At 46.0% G+C, this 21481-nt stretch overlaps 1 protein-coding gene across 2 annotated transcripts in view; it reads right to left on the bottom strand.

Moving 5' to 3' along the window:
- Positions 1 to 21481, bottom strand: part of PIKFYVE (phosphoinositide kinase, FYVE-type zinc finger containing) — a 216656-nt gene that overhangs the window by 131739 nt on the left and 63436 nt on the right. For both annotated transcript variants that reach the window (XM_088450027.1, XM_088450026.1), the window contains exons 13-20: positions 19986 to 20048; positions 15691 to 15820; positions 15436 to 15613; positions 14271 to 14345; positions 14078 to 14185; positions 9440 to 9580; positions 3374 to 3500; positions 1940 to 3111 (exon numbers count right to left, since the gene is read on the bottom strand). In XM_088450027.1, the coding sequence (XP_088306153.1) occupies positions 1940 to 3111; positions 3374 to 3500; positions 9440 to 9580; positions 14078 to 14185; positions 14271 to 14345; positions 15436 to 15613; positions 15691 to 15820; positions 19986 to 20048 (1994 nt within the window). The remainder of the gene's footprint in view (positions 1 to 1939; positions 3112 to 3373; positions 3501 to 9439; positions 9581 to 14077; positions 14186 to 14270; positions 14346 to 15435; positions 15614 to 15690; positions 15821 to 19985; positions 20049 to 21481) is intronic.

Genomic DNA, 21481 nt, shown 5'->3' with positions numbered 1-21481 from the left:
TTATCCCCGTATTCAATTTCAAAGACTTTTCGCAGGTCTGAAAAGTCTTTGAAAAAAAAACAGGGATAAGTTTTCACCATGTTTTACATGGCGAAAAAAGTGCAGAATTGGGGTGCAGGCTTAAAAAATATAGCCGGCACCCCTGTTAATGTCATTTAAAAAGGAACTGTGTCAAAAAAAAATAATAATCGGGACACCCCAAAAAAATTACTTTAATTTTGGGGTTTAAAAAAAAAAAAGTGTTTGAAAAAATTATTAAATTAGCAGAATAGCCTCAGGGGGGTCCCTATGTATGCGGCAGGTGTTTTTTAGAATGCAGGTGCTAGCGGCAGGTGCATTTTTGCAGAATTTTGAAAAGTCATTCTGGGGACTTAAAAAAAAATGCTTACTCTCATTTTCATGTACCCCAAATTTTATGGGACCACTTAAAAAAAACGGAAAAAAAAACCTAAGTGCTCTTCTGCATCACTTCTTCAATGTCGGGGAAAAAAAAACACCTGCCGCGGCTATTTAAAACCCCGACTTTCTTTTGCAGCCAAAAACGGGGGTACCCATAGTGATCCCCCATGTCTGGACAGCTTTAGGGAGGTCCTACAATTAATTCCTGAAAATTCCTGTTTTTTATCGTTCCTCCCAATTCGCCAGGTTCCGTTTTCGCTAATTTTTAATCGAATAGGCGGATAAAGCCGGCGCGCGCCCGATACTTTATCCCAGGAAAAGCTCCGACGTGGAGCGAATAGTCCAGCACGGACTTTTCGCCCCCTAATTGAATACCCCTCAATATGTATAAAAGACAGATCTGGGCAAGTTCCCTATGACTCAATTCTTCGCATCTGCACATGAGTTGTAATGCAGAGACCTGACATTTGCGTACGACGTGCCGTGGGAAAAAAATGCTGATACTCTAGGGCAGGCCTGGCCAACCTGTGGCTCTCCAGCTGCTGTGAAACTACAAGTCCCAGCATGCCTTGCAACAGTTTTAGCATTCCCTAATAGCAAAACTGTAGCAGGGCATGCTGGGACTTGTAGTTTCACAACAGCTGGAGAGCCACAGGTTGGCCAGGCCTGCTCTAGGGCGCCATGAATCAAGAAAGTTTGGAATCACTGCATTAGTGTGTTAAACACAAATACATCACTTAACAGCGGCCTAATGTCCCCCGACACATCTAGCAATTCAACACTGCTCTTCTCTGTGCTCCTATAGTCAGCGTGGTTGATGCAAATTGGAAGGGCCCAGTGGATAGGCGTCAACACACTAACATACAGATGTGACCTCATACATCTATTTCTTTTGCGCCATGTAGCGAGAGACTCCTGGCACGATTACAGCGCTGCTTTCTTTATCATTCATTTTGCCACTTTTTCCTCGATCTTGCCGCATAGTTTACAATGAGTGGACTCGGTTATCGGTTGTAAAGGAATGGTTATTAAGCCAAACACAAAGCATGACGACGCATGGCGAGGGTCACTCTTTTCGGACCTGACTTGTGTACTTTTGCTCCACCTTGTCTTGCTACTTTTTCCTTCATTGTGCTACTTTTTCCTCATTCTTGGGTCTTAAGTCAAAAACCGTGCACTAAGTACTTCGGATTAGTGTGTTTGCGCGGCTAAGTAGGAAGGACCGTGGATCGATCAATGGGGCTATTGGGTGCGATTTAAGGACAAGTGCATGCGGACACATCTGCACTTGGACAAGCTCTTAGCTACAGAGAGGGCGGCACGGCTGAACCGTAGAGGACTCGAAGGACTCGCTGCATCAGAAGCTTTGGGTGGAGTTCTCTTTAACAATCATTATGAAAGCATGGTAACTTTTATAAGATGTACTTAGTAAAATAAAAGCTCCTCCATAAAGTTTAAATTAAAAAAGTTTTAAATGTTTAAAAAAACAAAAAACAGTCAATTGACAAAAAGCTCAACACTGAAAACCGGGCAAACTTACCTTAGCGTTAAAAGCCATTTCATTTTCACTTAACCCTTTGTCTTCCTCCAAGTCGTACTTGGTTTCATTTTTGCTTAGAAGCCCATTTGGCATCTCCTTGGTTTGCACAAATGGGTCCCCATCATCCTTCTGTCTTATTCTGCCTCCCCTGGCTCGGAAATCTGCTAGAATTCTAGCTAGGTTCTGGCTTTCTCCCAAGTGCTCGGCAATTTTGGTGCTTAGCAGCTCGTGAGACGGCAGCACCTCCATAGCTCTTCCCGGTACACTTCCGTTCATCCCATGTAAGCTGGAGAGCTCTCGTAGGAGCTGCTTTTTCCTCCGGCTCTCCATTTCTTTCACCTCCTTGTTGAGTAACGGGGACATGTACACCTGCTCGGGAAAGTACTCCCTGCTGGGGCACCTCATGCCCTTGTCGGTTAACAAAAAGGGTTCCTTGAAGAGAATAATGGGAGAAATGCATAAAATGACATCTTTCAGCTCCTGCTTGAATGCTACAGAGAGGACTTTGAGCCGGTCATCTGTCGACGTGACCTCCTCCGTTACGTACAGCCCGGTATCGTCTTGCAGAGGGTCTCTGAAAAGCCGGTGTTCAGTTTTGGGCTCGTCTTGCTCGAGTAGTTCCAAGCCCTTATCGTCTTTCGAAATACCGGGTATGTGACACATTTGCGTTAGCAGCTCAGGTTCAATAGAAACTGAAGACAAAAGTGACGAGGTCGATAACACTCTGGGAGGTCCCAGTTGTGCTAAGGAAGACGTTTCACAGCCTTTACTGTCCAGTTCTCCGGCTTCCTCAGAGCTGGAATGTTGCTCTGCCAAGTCAGCGTCCTCGGAGGACTGGGAATCGGATGTGGCGTGCAGCCTCTCGGAGGATCGGTCGGATTCCCAGTTGATGATGCTGCTTTCCTCACCATTGAAGAGGTCCCTCTGGCTGCCCTCTGCCTCGTAGCCTTCAATGAGGGACCGGAAAGAGCTACTTTTAGGTAGAGTTGGAGGCATAGCAAACTCATCCATGAGAAAGGAGATCTCCAACTGGGAATGGTACGCTGCATAAACCATGAAGATAATTATCTCCTTGACACGCGCCAACTCGTATTCGGAGGCTCCGCGTAGCTTAATTGTGCAACCCAGATGTTGCGGGCATCCCTCAAAGAACATCAGTGTTTTAGATTCGTCTGTTTTGAAAAAAAACAAAATAAAAATGAATGAAAAAAGAAATGAAATAGACCGAGGGCAGCACAAGTGTTAGCAGCCAGAAATGCTACTTCAGTTTAGAGGTATTTATTATTTTTTAGGTAGAGAAGTTATTTATATCATAAAAATGTATTATATAGTATAAAAGCTGGACAGCTTTATTTATATACTGCAATTTAGATCTAAGCTAGGACAACAACATTGCAGGGAATGGTGGAGATAGAGCAATGCACAGCGACTTACTGTTGGGCAACGGAAACACTTGCATATAAAATTTGTTACAGGTGCCGAGGCGAGGTTTCGTCAGCAGCTGATCCATGGACATGACCAAGTCCCCTTGTGTCACTCGACTCACTCGGTCTAACACTTGCTGGAGAAACAGGAAGGAAGGAAAGCACGTATGTAATACCGGTCAGGTGCTACAGGCGTTCTCATGTTTTTGATAAACTTGCTCCTGTATTATTGCCTGTGGTCCTCCCTTACCAGCGCCAGCGGGAAGATATGCAGGAAAGGAAGGTGTATACAACAGGCACCTCAGTACTTAGTGATAAAGGAAAATGCTAGGGCTTCATTTATACATAGTACCCGGTGTGGTATAATAAGTCGCCAATCAGAAAGTTGGACATAAGAATGTCAACAAGGCCATCATGTCGGCATTGTGCATGCCACCAAAGCATTTCTACAGTATTGCCCTAACATGTATTGCTGACATTCACAATGTCGACATAGTGACTACATACCTATAATACCAGCTGTACAGCATGAATACTTGTCAGCACTTATCCTTACTGCAAAACCGCGTGTATCTAGTACAGTGAATGAAGTATGAGGAATTAGTAAATCATTTGATCAAAATATTTAAAGCTTGCAGGCCACGTCACAGCTTCCTCATTTCTGCAAGTCCTCCAGCAATGTGGAAGCTATGACTTGGCCTGCAAGTCCTCCAGCAATGTGGAAGCTATGACGTAGCCTGCAAGTCCTCCAGCAATGTGGAAGCTATGACTTGGCCTGCAAGTCCTCCAGCAATGTGGAAGCTATGACGTAGCCTGCAAGTCCTCCAGCAATGTGGAAGCTATGACATGGCCTGCAAGTCCTCCAGCAATGTGGAAGCTATGACATGGCCTGCAAGTCCTCCAGCAATGTGGAAGCAATGACTTGGCCTGCAAGTCCTCCAGCAATGAGGAAGCAATGACGTGGCTTGCAAGTCCTCCAGCAATGAGGAAGCAATGATGTGGCCTACAAGTCCTTCAGCAATGTGGAAGCTATGACTTGGCCTGCAAGCCCTCCAGCAATGTGGAAGCAATGACTTGGCCTACAAGCCCTCCAGCAATGTGGAAGCAATGACATGGCCTACAAGCCCTGAAGCAATGTGGAAGCAATGACATGGCCTGCAAGTCCTCCAGCAATGAGGAAGCAATGATGTGGCCTACAAGTCCTTCAGCAATGTGGAAGCTATGACTTGGCCTACAAGCCCTCCAGCAATGTGGAAGCAATGACATGGCCTACAAGCCCTCCAGCAATGTGGAAGCAATGACATGGCCTACAAGCCCTGAAGCAATGTGGAAGCAATGACTTGGCCTGCAAGTTCTCCAGCAATGTGGAAGCAATGACATGGCCTACAAGCCCTCCAGCAATGTGGAAGCAATGACTTGGCCTGCAAGTGCTCCAGCAATGTGGAAGCAATGACTTGGCCTGCAAGTGCTCCAGCAATGTGGAAGCAATGACTAGGCCTGCAAGTGCTCCAGCAATGTGGAAGCAATGGCATGGCCTACAAGCCCTCCAGCAATGTGGAAGCTATGACATGGCCTGCAAGTCCTTCAGCAATGTGGAAGCTATGACATGGCCTGCAAGTCCACCAGCTATGAGGAAGCCATGACGTGGCCTGCAAGTCCTTCAGCAATGAGGAAGCCACGACGTAGCCTGCAACGTCCCAGCAATGAGGAAGTCCTGACGTGGCCTGCAAGTCCTCCAGCAATGAGGAAGCCATGACGTGGCCTGCAAGTCCTCCAGCAATGTGGAAGCCATGACGTAGCCTGCAAGTCCTCCAGCAATGTGGAAGCTATGACATGGCCTGCAAGTCCTCCAGCAATGTGGAAGCTATGACATGGCCTGCAAGTCCTCCAGCAATGTGGAAGCAATGACTTGGCCTGCAAGTCCTCCAGCAATGAGGAAGCAATGACGTGGCTTGCAAGTCCTCCAGCAATGAGGAAGCAATGATGTGGCCTACAAGTCCTTCAGCAATGTGGAAGCTATGACTTGGCCTGCAAGCCCTCCAGCAATGTGGAAGCAATGACTTGGCCTACAAGCCCTCCAGCAATGTGGAAGCAATGACATGGCCTACAAGCCCTGAAGCAATGTGGAAGCAATGACTTGGCCTGCAAGTCCTCCAGCAATGAGGAAGCAATGATGTGGCCTACAAGTCCTTCAGCAATGTGGAAGCTATGACTTGGCCTGCAAGTGCTCCAGCAATGTGGAAGCAATGACTTGGCCTGCAAGTGCTCCAGCAATGTGGAAGCAATGACTAGGCCTGCAAGTGCTCCAGCAATGTGGAAGCAATGACTAGGCCTGCAAGTGCTCCAGCAATGTGGAAGCAATGGCATGGCCTACAAGCCCTCCAGCAATGTGGAAGCTATGACATGGCCTGCAAGTCCTTCAGCAATGTGGAAGCTATGACATGGCCTGCAAGTCCATCAGCTATGAGGAAGCCATGACGTGGCCTGCAAGTCCTTCAGCAATGAGGAAGCCACGACGTAGCCTGCAACGTCCCAGCAATGAGGAAGCCCTGACGTGGCCTGCAAGTCCTCCAGCAATGAGGAAGCCATGACGTGGCCTGCAAGTCCTCCAGCAATGAGGAAGCCATGACGTAGCCTGCAAGCCCCCAGCAATGAGGAAGCCATGACGTGGCCTGCAAGTCCTCCAGCAATGAGGAAGCAATGACGTGGCTTGCAAGTCCTCCAGCAATGACGAAGCCATGACGTAGCCTGCAAGCCCCAGCAATGAGGAAACCATGACGTGGCCTGCAAGTCCTCCAGCAATGAGGAAGCAATGACATGGCCTACAAGTTTAGAATCTTTTGAGTAAAATTTTAATGAATTCCTCATACTTCGCTGTGCTAGACACACGCAGTTTTTAGGCAGGGTTAAGTGCTGACAAGTATTGTTAGGTTTTTTACTCCAGTACTTGGCAAATGAAAGGAGAACGACGATATTGCCGGCTTTGGGAAGAAGCTCAGAACCATGATTTAAGAAAGTTTATTTTAAAAATGCAAAAGCCAATTAAGCCAATGCATTCAATATAATCAATTCATTCAGTGCAGTTATAGGAGAATGACAAGCTTACATTAAACAAGTGCACGTCCACTGTAATTATAAGCTACTTAAAATTAAATTAAGCCTAACGATTGCTTAGCAGAGCGTTGCATAATTTGTCAGCAGCGTGTTTTGCGTACAAAGTGCGAGTCCTGCTGACTAGTCATGGAGCAAGACAACAAAATACAGAGCGGTAAAGCGTAAAGAATTATTACACAAATATTATCAACAAAAACCAGCTCTGATAAAAAATAAAAGCTTTGACTGTTGTCTATCTTACTGAAGACAACTGTATGATGAAATACTAAAGTATAGTAAAACAATTACCCATTCTTTGTAAATAAGCCCAGCTTAGTAAAGCTATTAAAGTCCTAATCACATTTAGATAGTAACTGAGCGAAACAATAAATCTGAAAATACAAATAAATCACTAAATAGGTCTAGTATATTGCCGTTACCAGACTTTAAAGAGACACTTAGAGCAGATGCAGGAGAAGGCTGAGCGGAGAAAGGTGCCAATGTTCCGGTTTGCCTGATCCACCAATGTCTGACCAGTTCGGAAGAATAAATACAGAACCGGTGTCTTGGCCCTAGAACCAAATGCCTGTAAAACCAGCTATGAGAAGGGGGGGGGGGTCACTCCTCTATTCCCAATCACTTTGGGGCAGGATATGTGACTTGTGTCTGCATAGGACATTGATGTTACCTAGGAGGCTGAGATTGGGGAGATGCTGCAGAACGATGGCACAGAAATGATCAGAGTTGTTTGGAAGGTTACCGCTGTCCGCTATGGGGTGGTGGGGGAACAAATATTCATCATTTACTTTCATTTTCCAAAAGGAGGCCAGGATACGTTACCGGCAGACTGACTTTACCTTCTATTTATCTTGTAGTTTGTGTGATGGTGCTGTGTACTGCGCAATACAGGGAGGAGCATTCACAGTATGATGAGATGTACTAAGAGAGAGTGGTAAAGTGGACGGAAATAAAGTACCAACCAATCAGCTCTTAACTGTCACTTTACAGGCTGTGTTTGAAAATTGACAGTTAGGAGCTGGTTGGTACTGGGTTGGGTACAGGTTGCCGATGCTCGGGATCCCAGCAGTCAGGGTTAGGACACCGACACCTGATGGTCAGTATACTAACCCCCCTCCTCATCCTACCCAGAACCCTAACTCTCCCTCCCCACTGCCTAAACCTAACCCTCCCTTCCGAGTGTCAAAACTTACCCTGCCCCCGCACCCTAAACCTAACCCTCCCCCCTTTGTGCTTAACCATAAACCCAATACTTACCGATGGAATGCCGGCGGTCGGGATTCTGACAGGTGTCGGGATGCCGGAGCCGGCATTCTAAGCGTCGGCATCCCAAATGTTGGGATTATAACTACATCCCGATGGTAATTTCTCTCTCTCCATGGATTATTACATCTACCCCATCATCACCAGATGCAGCGAGACCACCACCAGCATATGAGGGGGAGACAGGCGCAGGCTGGTGTAAATAAAGGGTAACATTTGAAGCCATCTGGGCTAAGCGTCTTTAACGTGTCTTTTGGGTCATTCTGCCTCAAATGATTGGAATAACCTTAGGATTCCCAATTTATATCGCACTTTGTCTACCAAATGGGATCTCACCGCTGATATATACAATTCTTACATTTTTATCTCGTGTAGTTTAACTCTCGAGCTGCATACACACGTAACGATTTTAGTAACCAACGATTGTCGTTCAGATTTTCCCTTGAAAAAGTGGACGAAAATCGTTGGTTACTAAATTTTGTCAACGATTCTCATAAACGATGAACGATTTTTTAATCATGCATACAGTGAATGGACATCGTTGATTCTGTACAACATGTACGATTTTCTGAACGAAAATCGTTATTGTTGGACAGTCAGAATGGACGATGAACTACAAACGGGAGCGCACATGAACGACTATCGTTCACCCCAAAAAAATGAACGATATTTTAAACGATAATGACGTCGTTATAGTTAAATTGTTCAAAAAATCGTTACGTGTGTACGCTCCTTAAGGGTTTGAAAAAGCAAATTTTTTCTTTATATTTTTAAACCCATTTAAATAAATAACTACATGAGATAAATATAGCATTAAATGTATGTACTGAACCGCCCCCTAAAACTAGCTACTTTGTTTGGTCTATAGCAGAGCACCATGCGCTTGGGTTTCTGAAGTGGAGACATTGGGCCTCATTCAGACCCACTCGCAAGCGGCTGTCCGCTCGCAAGTGGGTCGATGGTGTGCACTGCGCATGACGGAGGGAGCTCCGTCGTGCGCATGAGCCAGACGCGACGAGCGAAGGACTTTCCTTCGCTCGTTGTGTCTGATCAAAGGGGGCGTGCTGTCGATGTTGATTGACAGCACGCCCCCTTTGGTGGGCGTGCCGGGGGCGTGCCTGCCAGACGCAGGCGTTCCCAAGGGAACGCCTACCGTCAGAAGCCGGCCCACTGACATCACTAGTGATGTCAGTGGGAGTGATTTTGGCTCTGATAGAGCCAAAATCACTCCAGGGCTTGTGGTCGATAAACCCGACCACAGGCTTCTGGTCGCACTGGCGATGGTCGAGACCATCGCGACCTTCATCCTGCACGCTCGTATGTGCTGTGGGTGGTGACCCACAGCTATACGAGCGTCCAGGAGGACGCTCCATTTTTATGGAGGATGGCTCAGCGAGCGCTCTGCTCAGAGCGTCCGGCTCTGAATGAGGGCCATTTTTCCCTAGACATTTTTTAGTGTGACTTTCAAGACACAGGGGGGGGTATTTATCAAAGCTCGGGGAGAGATAAATTACCAGCCAATCAGCTCCTAACTGCCATGTCACAGGCTGTATTTGAAAAGTGACAGCTAGGATCCGGTTGGCTGGTACTTTATCTCTGTAAGAGTAAGCAACAAAAAAAAAAATGTACATTTTAAAAAGCGGATGTTCCACAGTAATCCATTTCCTTCATTCATATTTTAGTTTACTTTTACTGTACATACCGGCTTAACGTTAATAACCAAGGTAATTCCGTGTTCTAAGAGCATATCCTGCGCAATCCTGGACACCGTTTTTTCCACCAGAACCAGTGTTGGTCGAACATCAACAATCCTCTGCACATAGTTCTTCAAAAATTCCCTTTCCTGACGGTCAAAGGAAAACAAATCAGTCGGAAAATGGGCACAAATATTTATATATAGGGATGAGCAACTTCAGCTGAATGTACAGAACCGGTAAAATGAAGCGTAGCGCAGTCACGAGTTCTAAATAAATAGTGAAGATAAGACATATGAGGATGCTACCGACCAGGGGTCTTCAACCCGAGGCTCCATTTGCCAGATGCCCACTGAGATTTTGTTACCAGCGGGTGCCCGGCTTCCTATCTGCACCGCACCGCCAGCAGTCAGGGCCGTCTCTACCGCTAGGCAAACTTAGGCAGCTGCCTAAGAGCGCCGGCCACTGCAGGGCTCCTCTGGAATAATGTGTAGTGTGTATCGCCCATAAGTGCGGCCCATACTACACCACTAGGAACAAACACACAGCCGCTGGCGCCGCCGGCTGTGTGTTTGTTTTAGCAGCCGAAGAGAGTCAGACAGACTCATCGGTTGCTGCGCCCACTGCCGAAGCCGGGCTGGTGCTTACTCATGAGCTCCATTTTCCGTCTCCCGCAGTGGGTGATGAGAGAGACATCATGACATTTCTCCCAGCATGCAGAGCGGGCCGGCCTGGGGGGGGACAGAGGAGCCGACGTAGGAGCGGGGATTAAAGTAAGTGAAGCTTTTTTGTATTTTTTTTACGTGTGTGCCTGTCTGACCCTGGGATCACTGCTGGGGGGGGCGGACTACTACTGGGGGCACTCCTGGGGGGGGGGGTTTCACCACTGGGGGCACTGCTGGAAGAGGGATTACCACTGGGGGCATTGCTGGGGGGGGAGGGGCGGAGGACTACTACTGGGGGCACTGCTGGGGGGATTACCACTGGGGGCACTGCTGGGGGAGGGACTACTACTGGGGGCACTGCTGGGGGGGATTACCACTGGGGGCACTGCTGGGGGAGGGACTACCGCTGGGGGCACTGCTGGGGGAGGGACTACCGCTGGGGGCACTGCTGGGGGAGGGACTACCGCTGGGGGCACTGCTGGGAGGACTACTGGGGGCATTGCTGGGGGGGGGGGACTACTACTGGGGGCATTGCTGGGGGGGGGGGACTTCTACTGGGGGCACTGCCTGAGGGACTACTACTGGGGGCACTGTATAAGGGCTTGTGTAGCTATCCGAGGGTGGGAGGGGGGGGGTGGCGCAAGGTTGAAGAAATGCCTACAGTGCCAAGTGTGTAGTGCACTATGGGAGAGACTCTCCCATAGTTCAGAGGAGCAGCCAGGCGGATCGGATGGCAGCGGACGCAGGAGCGGGGCTTAAGGTAAGTATAAGGTTTTGGGTTTTTTTTTATGTGTAAGCGGCTTCACTACAGGGGGCACTACTGCTAGGGGGCATTACTACTGGGTTCACTACTATTGGGGCATTAGTACAGGGGGCACGGCATAAGGGGCACTGAATAAGGGGCACCACTACTGGGGGCAATGAATAAGGGCACTGCATAAGGGGCGCTACCACTAGTGGGGGCAGTGCATAAGGGGCACTACCACTACTGAGGGCAGTACATAAGGGGCACCACTACTGGGGGCATTGTATAAGGGGCTCTATTACAATGGGCATTATGAGTATTAGGGGTACAAATGTGGACATTGTGTTAAAGGGGCACTGCTGTGCGTCATGCATGAATAAGGGACATGACTATGTGGTGTAATGTGAATCAAGATTGTGCTACTGTGTGGCGTATAGCTTAGTGGCCCACACTGTCTTAAAGGTTGAAGACCCCTGCTATAGACAACAGGCTTTGCGGTCTGACCGACAGGTCCGCGCAGATTTGAAAAAAAGCTTTTTCGTTGGGGCGGAATATTCTTCTTGGAGCTTCAAAACGTGAGTTAAGGCGCTGACTTGCTCTATGTAGATTACTAGGTGTGCTCCACCTGCTGATGACTAAAGGGGCGAGTCCTGCAGCACGACAGAAAACTAGGGTTACTATAGAGCACAACAACTGGCAAAGGAATGAGAGCTTAACTCTGGGCAGAGGAGTATAAAGACCCAGGGGACGGGGGGCAAGTGCAGCAACCTACCCATACTTACCGCAGGGCCCCTAACCCGTAATCTTCTTCTGGGACACTTTACATAGAATGCCATGGAGCCTGTAAGGTTTGGTGCAGGATCAGCCCCCCCCCCCCATCAACCCAGGGGCCAGAGTCACTGCACATACTACACCCATTATAGAAACGCCCCTGGCTGGAAGCTCGGACCCAGAGTAATAGGAAAAACAAGCTCACTGGTTAGGATTTTACAGACAGCATTGTGACTCTGATGGTCTCTGCTTCAAAAATTGCCCACCACGGCTGAACAAGGCATGCACAGGTTGGGCAAAGTGCGTTGCTAAACACATCACCACCACCCCAGGTAGGCTACTGTAGCAGAATTTTATACATTCTCCCTCCCAAATAAATGTCGCCCATTTCAATAGGAACCGATCGAGGAGATCAGCAGCCCACTCTCCGAAATTGGAGGTCTGTTTTGATTTAGCCAGTAAGGCCGGGCAGTCAGCTTGCTAAAGCTGGTGATAGCTGGCTCGGTTGTGTATATCACAGTAGATCTTGCGGGATGTAGAAACCTCGCACTTCAGTATTTATGGGTTTAGGGCCTGATTCAGAGCCGCTCGTAAGCGGCCGCTCGTTCGCTCCAAGCGATGTTTGCCCAACTGCGCATGCGTACGGATCGTTATACGCATGCGCGAACCAGTCAGTGCGGTCGAAATTCATGTGCTCGCAAAATAGCGAATGCCTGATAATTTGAGTGACAGAATGAGGCGTATGTGGGTGGTAACAGGGAAAGGTGCTTGAAAACGGGGAGTGGAGATCCGAACGCAGGCGTGCTTAAAGGTCAAAACGGGCGTTTTATGGGTGTGCATAATTAAAACAGCAGCGTCATTGACCACGTCACTGGGTTATTTTATAGCCAGAACTGCTCGCAAGATAGCGGTAGGAAAAACCAACCACAAGAATAGCGAGCAGCTCATACGCTGGTCGATGTACTCGATTAATCTAATAAATAGCGGACATGACGTAGGATGCGAGCAGCCAGGGGGCGTATTGATCAAAAAAACGACCGCAAGTTTTGTTCGCTCGTTCAGACCTAGAGCCGTGAACAGACCGCAAAGAGCAAACGGTTCATTTGAATAGCCACCCCTATTTTCAGGACGAGTGAGCGCTAATTGCGTCCGGCTCTGAATCAGGCCCTTAGTCTGCAGCCCGAGAGCCAAGCATAGAAATCTACCAATTAGGGGGGCTCACAGCTGCCAGCGGGGCATCACCTGCATAGAGGGAGATTTGGTGCTTCCACAATTGATGCTGCAGATGTCGGCGATCGCAGGGATTGTTATAGTAAGGGCGCAGCCTTGTTATGGTCCATTGTACATTGCTAAGGGAGAAGAGGATTTGTACCATTAACCAAAACTGTCGCAATAGGGATACAGGGAGGCTCCTGCTGACAAATACATTTCCAATAAAAACCCAGATAGCCTGAGCGCCATAAAAGGCAATGAATCACGATGAAAGGTTTTATGGGCGTCATACGCCAACAGGGAGGAAGCGCGGTTACTGGATGAGCTTATTACGGATTAGATTAATAGCGCTCCGCGTGCTGTCTGCCTGCCCGGGATCCCGATGGATCAGGGGAGTAAGATTTGCATTTATTTTATCTACCTTGTATGTCCCTAAAATTTTAGGTCTGCTCGGTTTCCTCCCCACCTGCCACAGTCTTAGATTGCCTTAATAGCAAAACTGTGGTAGGACATGCTGGGATATGTAGTTCCACAGCAGCTGGAGGGCCGCGTGTCAAATACCTCTGTACTACATAAATCGTCTCTAACAAAATGTTCTCCAACCACTGCATACTATTACTACTAATACACACGTTATATATAGTGTGTGAGGCTGCTGACACGTGCCGCCCTTCTCATGTGACAGGAAACATTTCCAGCTGAAAGCTGCGCGTCACACCGATACGCCAGAGGGGCGCTTGGACCGGAAAATGCAGAACAGATTTACAGGACGCAGCGGTCGTTTCACCCCGGCCTCCGAATGCTGCCTTATTCCTGATAACATAGATTGGTTATTTCATATCTGAATAGTTTCCTGTCACGTTACGCCTGCCATAATATTACATAGAGAATTCCAGTCACTCAAGTATTATAGTGCATTATATTTATAGTCCTATCTATGTTATTCCAAACTATCACTCATCCCAGACAATTCCTGCGGAATCAGCCACAGGGGGGCATTCGTGAAAGCTGCTGCTAACTGTCATGGTACAGGCTGCTTGAAAAATGACCATTAGGAGCTGATTGGTTGGTACTTTCTCTCTCACAATTTTATCTCTATCCAAACTTTCATGAATACCCCCCTGTGTCTCTTATTTTTATAATCCATCATAATCCTGGGCAGAAACGTAATGGTCCATCTTTCAGGCGGAGCTGGCGTTTTCCCTACGACGCCTGGTCCGTAAACCAAAGCGCTACCGTTTTCTGCCGCTGACCTGAAGGACGATGGGATCGATGCACGTAAACTTCGTCTCCTCTCGATACAAGTATTCAATGGAGCATTTTAACAGCAGGATTTTGGGGCTTTTGATACAGGCGTTCATCTGTAACAAAGCAGAAGAGTACTGTGAGCCTTCAGGAGGAGGAATGCGGGATCTATACGGCGAGCAGGGCCGGCAATGATGTTACCTTTTTGTGCGCGATATTCTTGGTGCAGACAAAGCCATTGACCACAACGGAGTCCGATTTCTTCCCACCGGGGATCTGCCAAAAGTTATACGATGAGAGATCAGTGATTTTACCTTATATTAGGCCAAAGATTTGTATAATTCCATTTTATTGTGAAATGTCAACTAATCATCCATCTAAACATTTAGGAGCCTATGGCCCGTATTCAATTTGGAGCGAAAAGCCGTTTTCGCAAGTTTTTGGGGAAAAATTTTCGCCGATGACGTCATTTTCGCCTGTTTTGACTTTCCACCTAGGTGGAAAGTCAATATAATGTAATAGGCGAAAAAGTTTCGCCTATGAATAGCAGGCGGAAAAAAGTGCAGAATTGGGGTTTTGGGGTGCAACGTTGCGGGAACCCCCGTGCAGCCTTCAGACAGTCCCCCAAAGGTAAACTGTGTCAAAAATTAAAAAAAAAAACACTTAAGGACACCCCAAAAAATCAGTTTGAATTTGGGGGCGAAAAAAAAAATGTTGGGGGACAAAGTTAAAAAGTAGAGAACTTGACTCTGGGGGGGGGGTCCCCAAGTATGCACAAAGTGCTTTTTTCATTTCAGTGATTTTTCACGATTTTTTCAACTTCACTTTAGCAACTTTAAAATATGCTGACCCCCATTTTCAAGTACCCCAAATTTGCTGGGATAAGTTAAGTTATTTTCTGCAAAAAAACCTCCAGAATACTATTCTGCACCACGTATAGAAAAACTTATAGAAAAACGCTATTTAGCAGCTATTGAGCCCGTTTAAAAACACCAAATACCTTCAGCAAGCCAAATCGGGGGGTACCATAGTGAACCCCCTTTTCAGAGCATCTTTTGGGGGGGTCTCAGGTCGATTTCCCCAAAACTGACAGAACTTTCCACTTGTTTAAGTTTGCTGGGTCCCATTTTCGCCTACTTTCAAATTGAATGCGGCGATACGCGCACGATACTTATCTGCCTGCAAAACAGGCGAAGAGTCCGGGAGGCGAAAAAGTATCGCGGCTGAGATCAAATTGAATACGGGCCTCAGTACCAAGCTTTTTTTTTTTTTTTTTTATTAAACTCGCACGGAGTCTTGTTCGTAGTACTAGCCGCCGGTAAACGCAGCATAAAACAGAATCTCCCTGCACCATGGCGTCACGCACCTTCTTTATGTGGACGTACTGGCGGATGTCCATGTCGTCGTCTTTTTTCACATCAGGCCGGGCGGTCTGCACCACCTGGCATACCACTGACACGATGACGTCGCGCCAAGAGAGGTGCAGGGACTCGTTGTACAGCAGCTGCTGCAGCAGCGACATCATGTGGCTGTGGTTGGCAGACCTGCGGGGAAGTCAAACACCGGCGTGAGCCGCTAGTTCCCCGGCACTTTGCTTCCCAAGTGGAATAATATTCCTTACAAGAGCCGCTCCATCGCCTGCTTCTCCCCATTCTCTTCCCTTAGCTGGTCCAGCGTGTTGTGATGCCAGCCCAGCGGCGTGAAGGGCAGATCCTTCGATTTCTCTTCCACTCGTCGATTAAATAAAGATTCTAGGAGTGAAATCATCATGTGAATTATTTATTACCAGTTATTCATATAGCGCGCGCAGATTCAGCAGCACTTCCCCAGCCCCTGCACCAGGGGAGCTTACTATCTATACGCCCCAGCCCTTTGTACACTCCAGAAGCCAATGAACCTACCAGTATGTTTTTGGAGCTTCAAGGAAACCCACGCAAACACAGCGAGAACATACAAACTCTACACAGATAGGGCCAATGACTGGGAACAGAACTCCTGACCTCGGTGCTGTGAGCCAGTAATGCTATTGGAGACTAAAGTGGTCTATTTACCAAGACTTGGACAGAGATAAAGTGAACGGAGATCAAGTCCCAAGCCAGTCAGCTCCTAACTGCCATGTCACAGGCTGTGTTTGAAAAATGACAGTTAGGCGCTGGTTGGTTGGGACCTTATCTCCGCTCAGTTCATCTCTATCCACGGCTTAGTAAATAGATGCCTTCGTGAATTGCAGACATACAACTACCCCTTACAGTTATTTATTATCATCAGTTATTTATATAGCGCAGCGTATTCCGTCGCACAAATGCGAAGAGTAACAGTAATAAAACAAGACAGACATGGGATGTAAGAGGGCCCTGCTCGGAAAGCGTACACTCTATAGGGGAAATAGAACATAATGAACTGTACCAGCCAAGGCCGATTCAATTCCACTTCTAATGCTTTTAAACCTACATAATTTTATCCACAGCACACATAAAATGTAGTCGCACAATAGTCAGTGATTATACGGGAAAGGCTGTAAAATATGGAATTCCCCCATATGCCTAGTGTACAATTACCATTCACACCAGACATGATATGACCTCAGGAGATGTGCCATACCAAATATGGGGGGGGGGGGGATTACAACTTTGTTTAGTTACTACTCCAAACTGTTGGTGGCGATTTTACAGGTAAACTCATCGCAAATCTAAGTATGGAGTCGGGCGGGATCAGTACAAATATAACCATGTATAAGTCACCCAGGGGACCTAATGCTGGCTGCATCTTAAGTACTGTGTAGATGCTATTGGTCTCAGCACTCTAATGGGGTGATGTACCTAGTGTTCATTTTTCACCCCAACGCCCTTTACTTTTAACACTGAATTGTGTCTGTAAATACACATTTTGTCACACTTTCCTCTAACACCGGTAGCAAAACTCATCCCTGCCAGGCGGAGGGCACCTATAGCCGGGACCCTGCCATCTGCTACTGGATGGGATGAAACTCTGCAGGTCGGTAGCTAAGTTGAAACCTGCTTTGATCCAGGTCTTTATTTTAATGTTGGACAAGATAAAAAGTAATCTATACACAGCGTAAGTATTGTACACTGCTCCAACATTCGCTCACTATCACCTGTGCCTATATGGACAGGTCTATAGAGAGTACAGGTAATGTATAGTCTATAAATTTACATTTTACAATGAATTACCAGCTTTAATAAATGTTTTTTTTTTTTTTTTTTTTAAGGACTATTTATCAGTTTACCCCGGTGATGCAGGGCTGAGCACTGTGGTTCACCAATTATCCCTATACTGATGTGTCCTAATGCACACAACCTCTGCACGCCATGCGGCACGAGATGCCTCGCCAAGCGGTGCAGCGCCTTTTTCACATCTTTTTTTGTCTGAAAATTCGTCTAAGTCACAATCGGTTGCGACAAATAGTTTCATGAAACTGCACGAATCCATTTGATATGTGACGTTATGTCTGTGCAATGGAGTCTGAATCTGTATAAGAAGCAGAGCAGAGCCTGGCGTGGAAAAAAGCCGCGCTCGCTGCACGCAGCACTGTGAATAAATATTCAGACTTAATCGCACACAGATATACAGGTGTCGCGTATCAAATAAATCAGTGCAGTCTTGTGAAGTAGTTTTGCTGCATAGTATTGCAACTAAAATGTGTATCTGGGTGAAAACGATGAGCGAAAGATGCTAGGCGCAAGCAGAGTCGCACGGGACCTGGCGCGCCGAGAAGGGCTGTTTGGCGCGACTGCACAAAGAGTGTATGAGAACACATCGGTACATCACCAAATATAGTATTTTGGTCTCTGTTTTAAATTATTTTTTATTATTTCAAATTTCAATTCCAATGGTTTAATTGGTGGTACGGCATACTGAAGCTTCTAATTTGATCTACATTTAGGGGTCAATCCAATTAGGTGCGAGTAGCGAGTTTGTTTCTTGAAACTCGCAGACTTTGCATCGAAGCGCGCTCCCGAGAACTCTCCAATCCAATTAAATATGCCTATTCGTACTACTCGCAGCGAAGGGGTGCGAATTGACTGCCAAATGAGATTTGAGAGAAGTGCATGAAAAAGTGGGGAGACCATCCTGGACCCCCCAAAATGGATAATTTTGTTAGCAGGACCGTATAGAAGGCTGTTGGTGGGCATTAGGAAGCTACTGTAGGTTTTTAAATGGTTTGAAATGGTTGATTTGTGCTTTTTTTTTAAAAAAATGCAAGACAATGATAAAAAAAACAACTTTTTACGTTTAATCTCAAACAAATTAAACGAAAAATGCAAAAAAAAAATAAAAATAGGAAAAATTTCAAAAAAATGATAAAAAAAAATAAAATTATTTTTCAATTAAAAAAATATTGTAATTAAATTTGGGGTGCCTAAACAAACAAACAAACAAAAAAAATTAGGGATATATTTTTTTTTTTTTACCCCTAAAAAAACACATGTAATTATTGGACTAATTAAGCTAATTGGAAATTTCCAATTGCCTAGTCATTAGAGGGAGTGTCCAAGGAGTTCAGCACGGTGTCCCAACATTTTAACCTTAAAATAAAGATTTTCCTTCCCATCGCTCACCCTCAGAGAGGTGCGAATGTAAAGATGCGAATTCAGTCTGACCGATTCAGTGCAAAATTAATTTGCTGTGCGAATTCCAAGAGAAAATAGCAGCTCGCATCTAATTGGATTGACCCCTATATCTACATTGTTTCTGACCTTTGAATGCCGTCGGTGAATCAGTTCTGGCGCATTTCCCACACAGCGAGTTCGGAGGTCATCCGTGGGAATGTGTATTATTAGCTGGTATAATGCAGCCACCACTGTGTAAAGTAAATTTACTGGTCCCCTTTGGGTCTCTGAGAACTGTATTAAAGCACTTTTCCTGCAGCCTTTTTTGATAGGGTCACATAATTCCTATGAAATGTGCAGCAGAAGGTGCATTATCCCATGTATGTTGCTGCCACTGGCCTATAATATATTGTGGCAGAAACGTTCATAATCACGGTCATTTAGCGAGGGAGCCGCTGGCATTGTGGTGGTATGGCGTGTACGGTCTTGTTCATGGTCTGATTTCCAGGAGATAGTCGCCATTCTCAATAATATTACTACTCTCCTATGCTGTCCCATTACATAGAATGTGTGCTATATGATGTCTTATTAATAATTCTATGTATATTCACTTGTATTATTGTGTTGTTTACAGTGTCAGCTCATCAGTGGCAAAGTGGCAAAGTGGCAAAGTGGCAAAGTGGTAAAGTGGTAAAGTGGTAAAGTGGTAAAGTGGTAAAGTGGTAAAGTGGTAAAGTGGTAAAGTGGTAAAGTGGTTATGTACTAAGAACGTCCGGGCAGCGTTACTTTTCCTGTTCCTGTCTATAGACACACAGCATAAATTATCTTTAACGATACAAAAAAAAAAATATTGCTACGGTATCTAATTTTTTTTTTTAATGGTTTTAATAAATATAGTTGGTCATAAATGATCCTGTTTTGCGTATAAATGAACAGAACATGCAGATCACGGAGATAGAATTACTCCGTTTGTACCACCCCTTACATTGCATTTAAAGATACGGCGCGGGATCGGTCAAACCTTGGAGAGAGATAAAATGGAGAAGTTGTCTATAACAACCAATCATTTCATACACTACATTGCTACATTAATGACAGTTAGAAGCTGAATGGATGATTTGAGAAACTTCTCCACTCTATGTCTCTCTCCACGACTCGATACATCTCCCCCTATGAAGTTTAAGCCTTTCCTCGTTTCCTTGCAGCGTCCAATGACTCATCACAGAGCCTGGAAGTGAAATCGCTGTAATTATGCAACAGAAAGAGCTTTAAATAAACTGGGAGGGATCATGCGAAGGTTGAAAGAAGTAAAATACATAGAAATAACATGCAAATAAGGAATTACCTTTGATGAAAGCGTCGCTTATGGAAATGATCTGCTGCCCGCCATCTTCTGACAGAAGAAACTCTAAGAGGAAAAAATGATGAGAGCACAGAAAACAAGTCGGGTCCCTGATGAATTCCAGCTTGGCGACGTACAGGACACACCCTGCGGGACTGACCAACGTTAATGCCTGAAACTACTGCTCTCCTGCCAGGGCAGACGCCGGATTTCTGCAGGAGGGGAAGGGAAGGGAAGGGGGGGGAGGTTCCCAATGATAGATTTAAGAGCAAGGCTAAAAAAAAAAACCTGCTGCAAAAAGCCTAAAATGGACCTTTCTGCAGTTAAATAGCTTTGCAATTAAGTACTAAAGGCACAGTCTTATCTAATAGGACTGAGGACTGCAGGTAAAATGCTATTGTCCTATGTTTGGTTACCTTGCGTGTATAAGCCCTAAGAACAATTCATGTAACAAAACTTACAATCACAGTCAATACAAGTTACTAAACACAACTCACACATACTACCCATTCTTGCAGAGATGTATTAACGGTGCCTGGGGACCCCCATGTGCAGAGCTGGACCCCCACACTGTCAAGAGGGCTATCCCCCTAATTAAGAATAACATATGCCTTATCAAGTAACTGGGACAAATGCATATGTACAGAATGTAGATAATTACGTAAAGCTGGAGACAGCCGTGGTGCAGCTTCTATGATGTAGAGATTTTTTACAGCGGGGCTGAAGCCTGTTTGCAGGGGATATCTCTATACTGTGGGTTTATTTTGCAATGCGCATGTTTCAAAAGTGAGCGTATGCATGTATGGAAAATTCAGAGTTGTGCACATTACAATCGCATGTACACCTGAGACCAGGGATGTGTAATGGGACTACAGCAGGGCCGCTCACATAGGGGGAGTTGAGTGGAGGTGCGCCGACGTAACTGCAAGCTGTATACATTATTGCCAATAACCTGCAAAAATACCTGCAGAAGGATATTACTGACTCTGACAAAAGCCAGCCAGTAATACCTACAAGCCAGAGCTAGTAATAGCTACAAGCCAGAGCTAGTAATACCTACAAGTGAGAGCTAGTAATACCTACAAGTGAGAGCCAGTAACACCTACAAATCAGAGCTAGTATTACCTACAAGTGAGAGCTAGTAATACCTACAAGTGAGAGCTAGTAATACCTACAAGTGAGAGCTAGTATTACCAACAAGTGAGAGCTAGTATTACCAACAAGACAGAGCTAGTAATACCTACAAGTGAGAGCTAGTATTACCAACAAGACAGAGCTAGTATTACCAACAAGACAGAGCTAGTAATACCTACAAGTGAGAGCTAGTATTACCTACAAGACAGAGCTAGTAATACCAACAAGTCAGAGCTAGTAATACCTACAAGTGAGAGCTAGTATTACCTACAAGACAGAGCTAGTAATACCTACAAGACAGAGCTAGTAATACCAACAAGTCAGAGCTAGTAATACCTACAAGTGAGAGCTAGTAATACCTACAA

The sequence above is a fragment of the Taudactylus pleione genome, unplaced genomic scaffold, assembly GCF_031769625.1.
Source record: "Taudactylus pleione unplaced genomic scaffold, aTauple2 ptg000503l, whole genome shotgun sequence".
In the NCBI taxonomy this organism is placed as follows: domain Eukaryota; kingdom Metazoa; phylum Chordata; class Amphibia; order Anura; family Myobatrachidae; genus Taudactylus; species Taudactylus pleione.
Note: the sequence above shows the minus strand (reverse complement) of the source record. Positions and strands in the feature narration are given on the sequence as shown.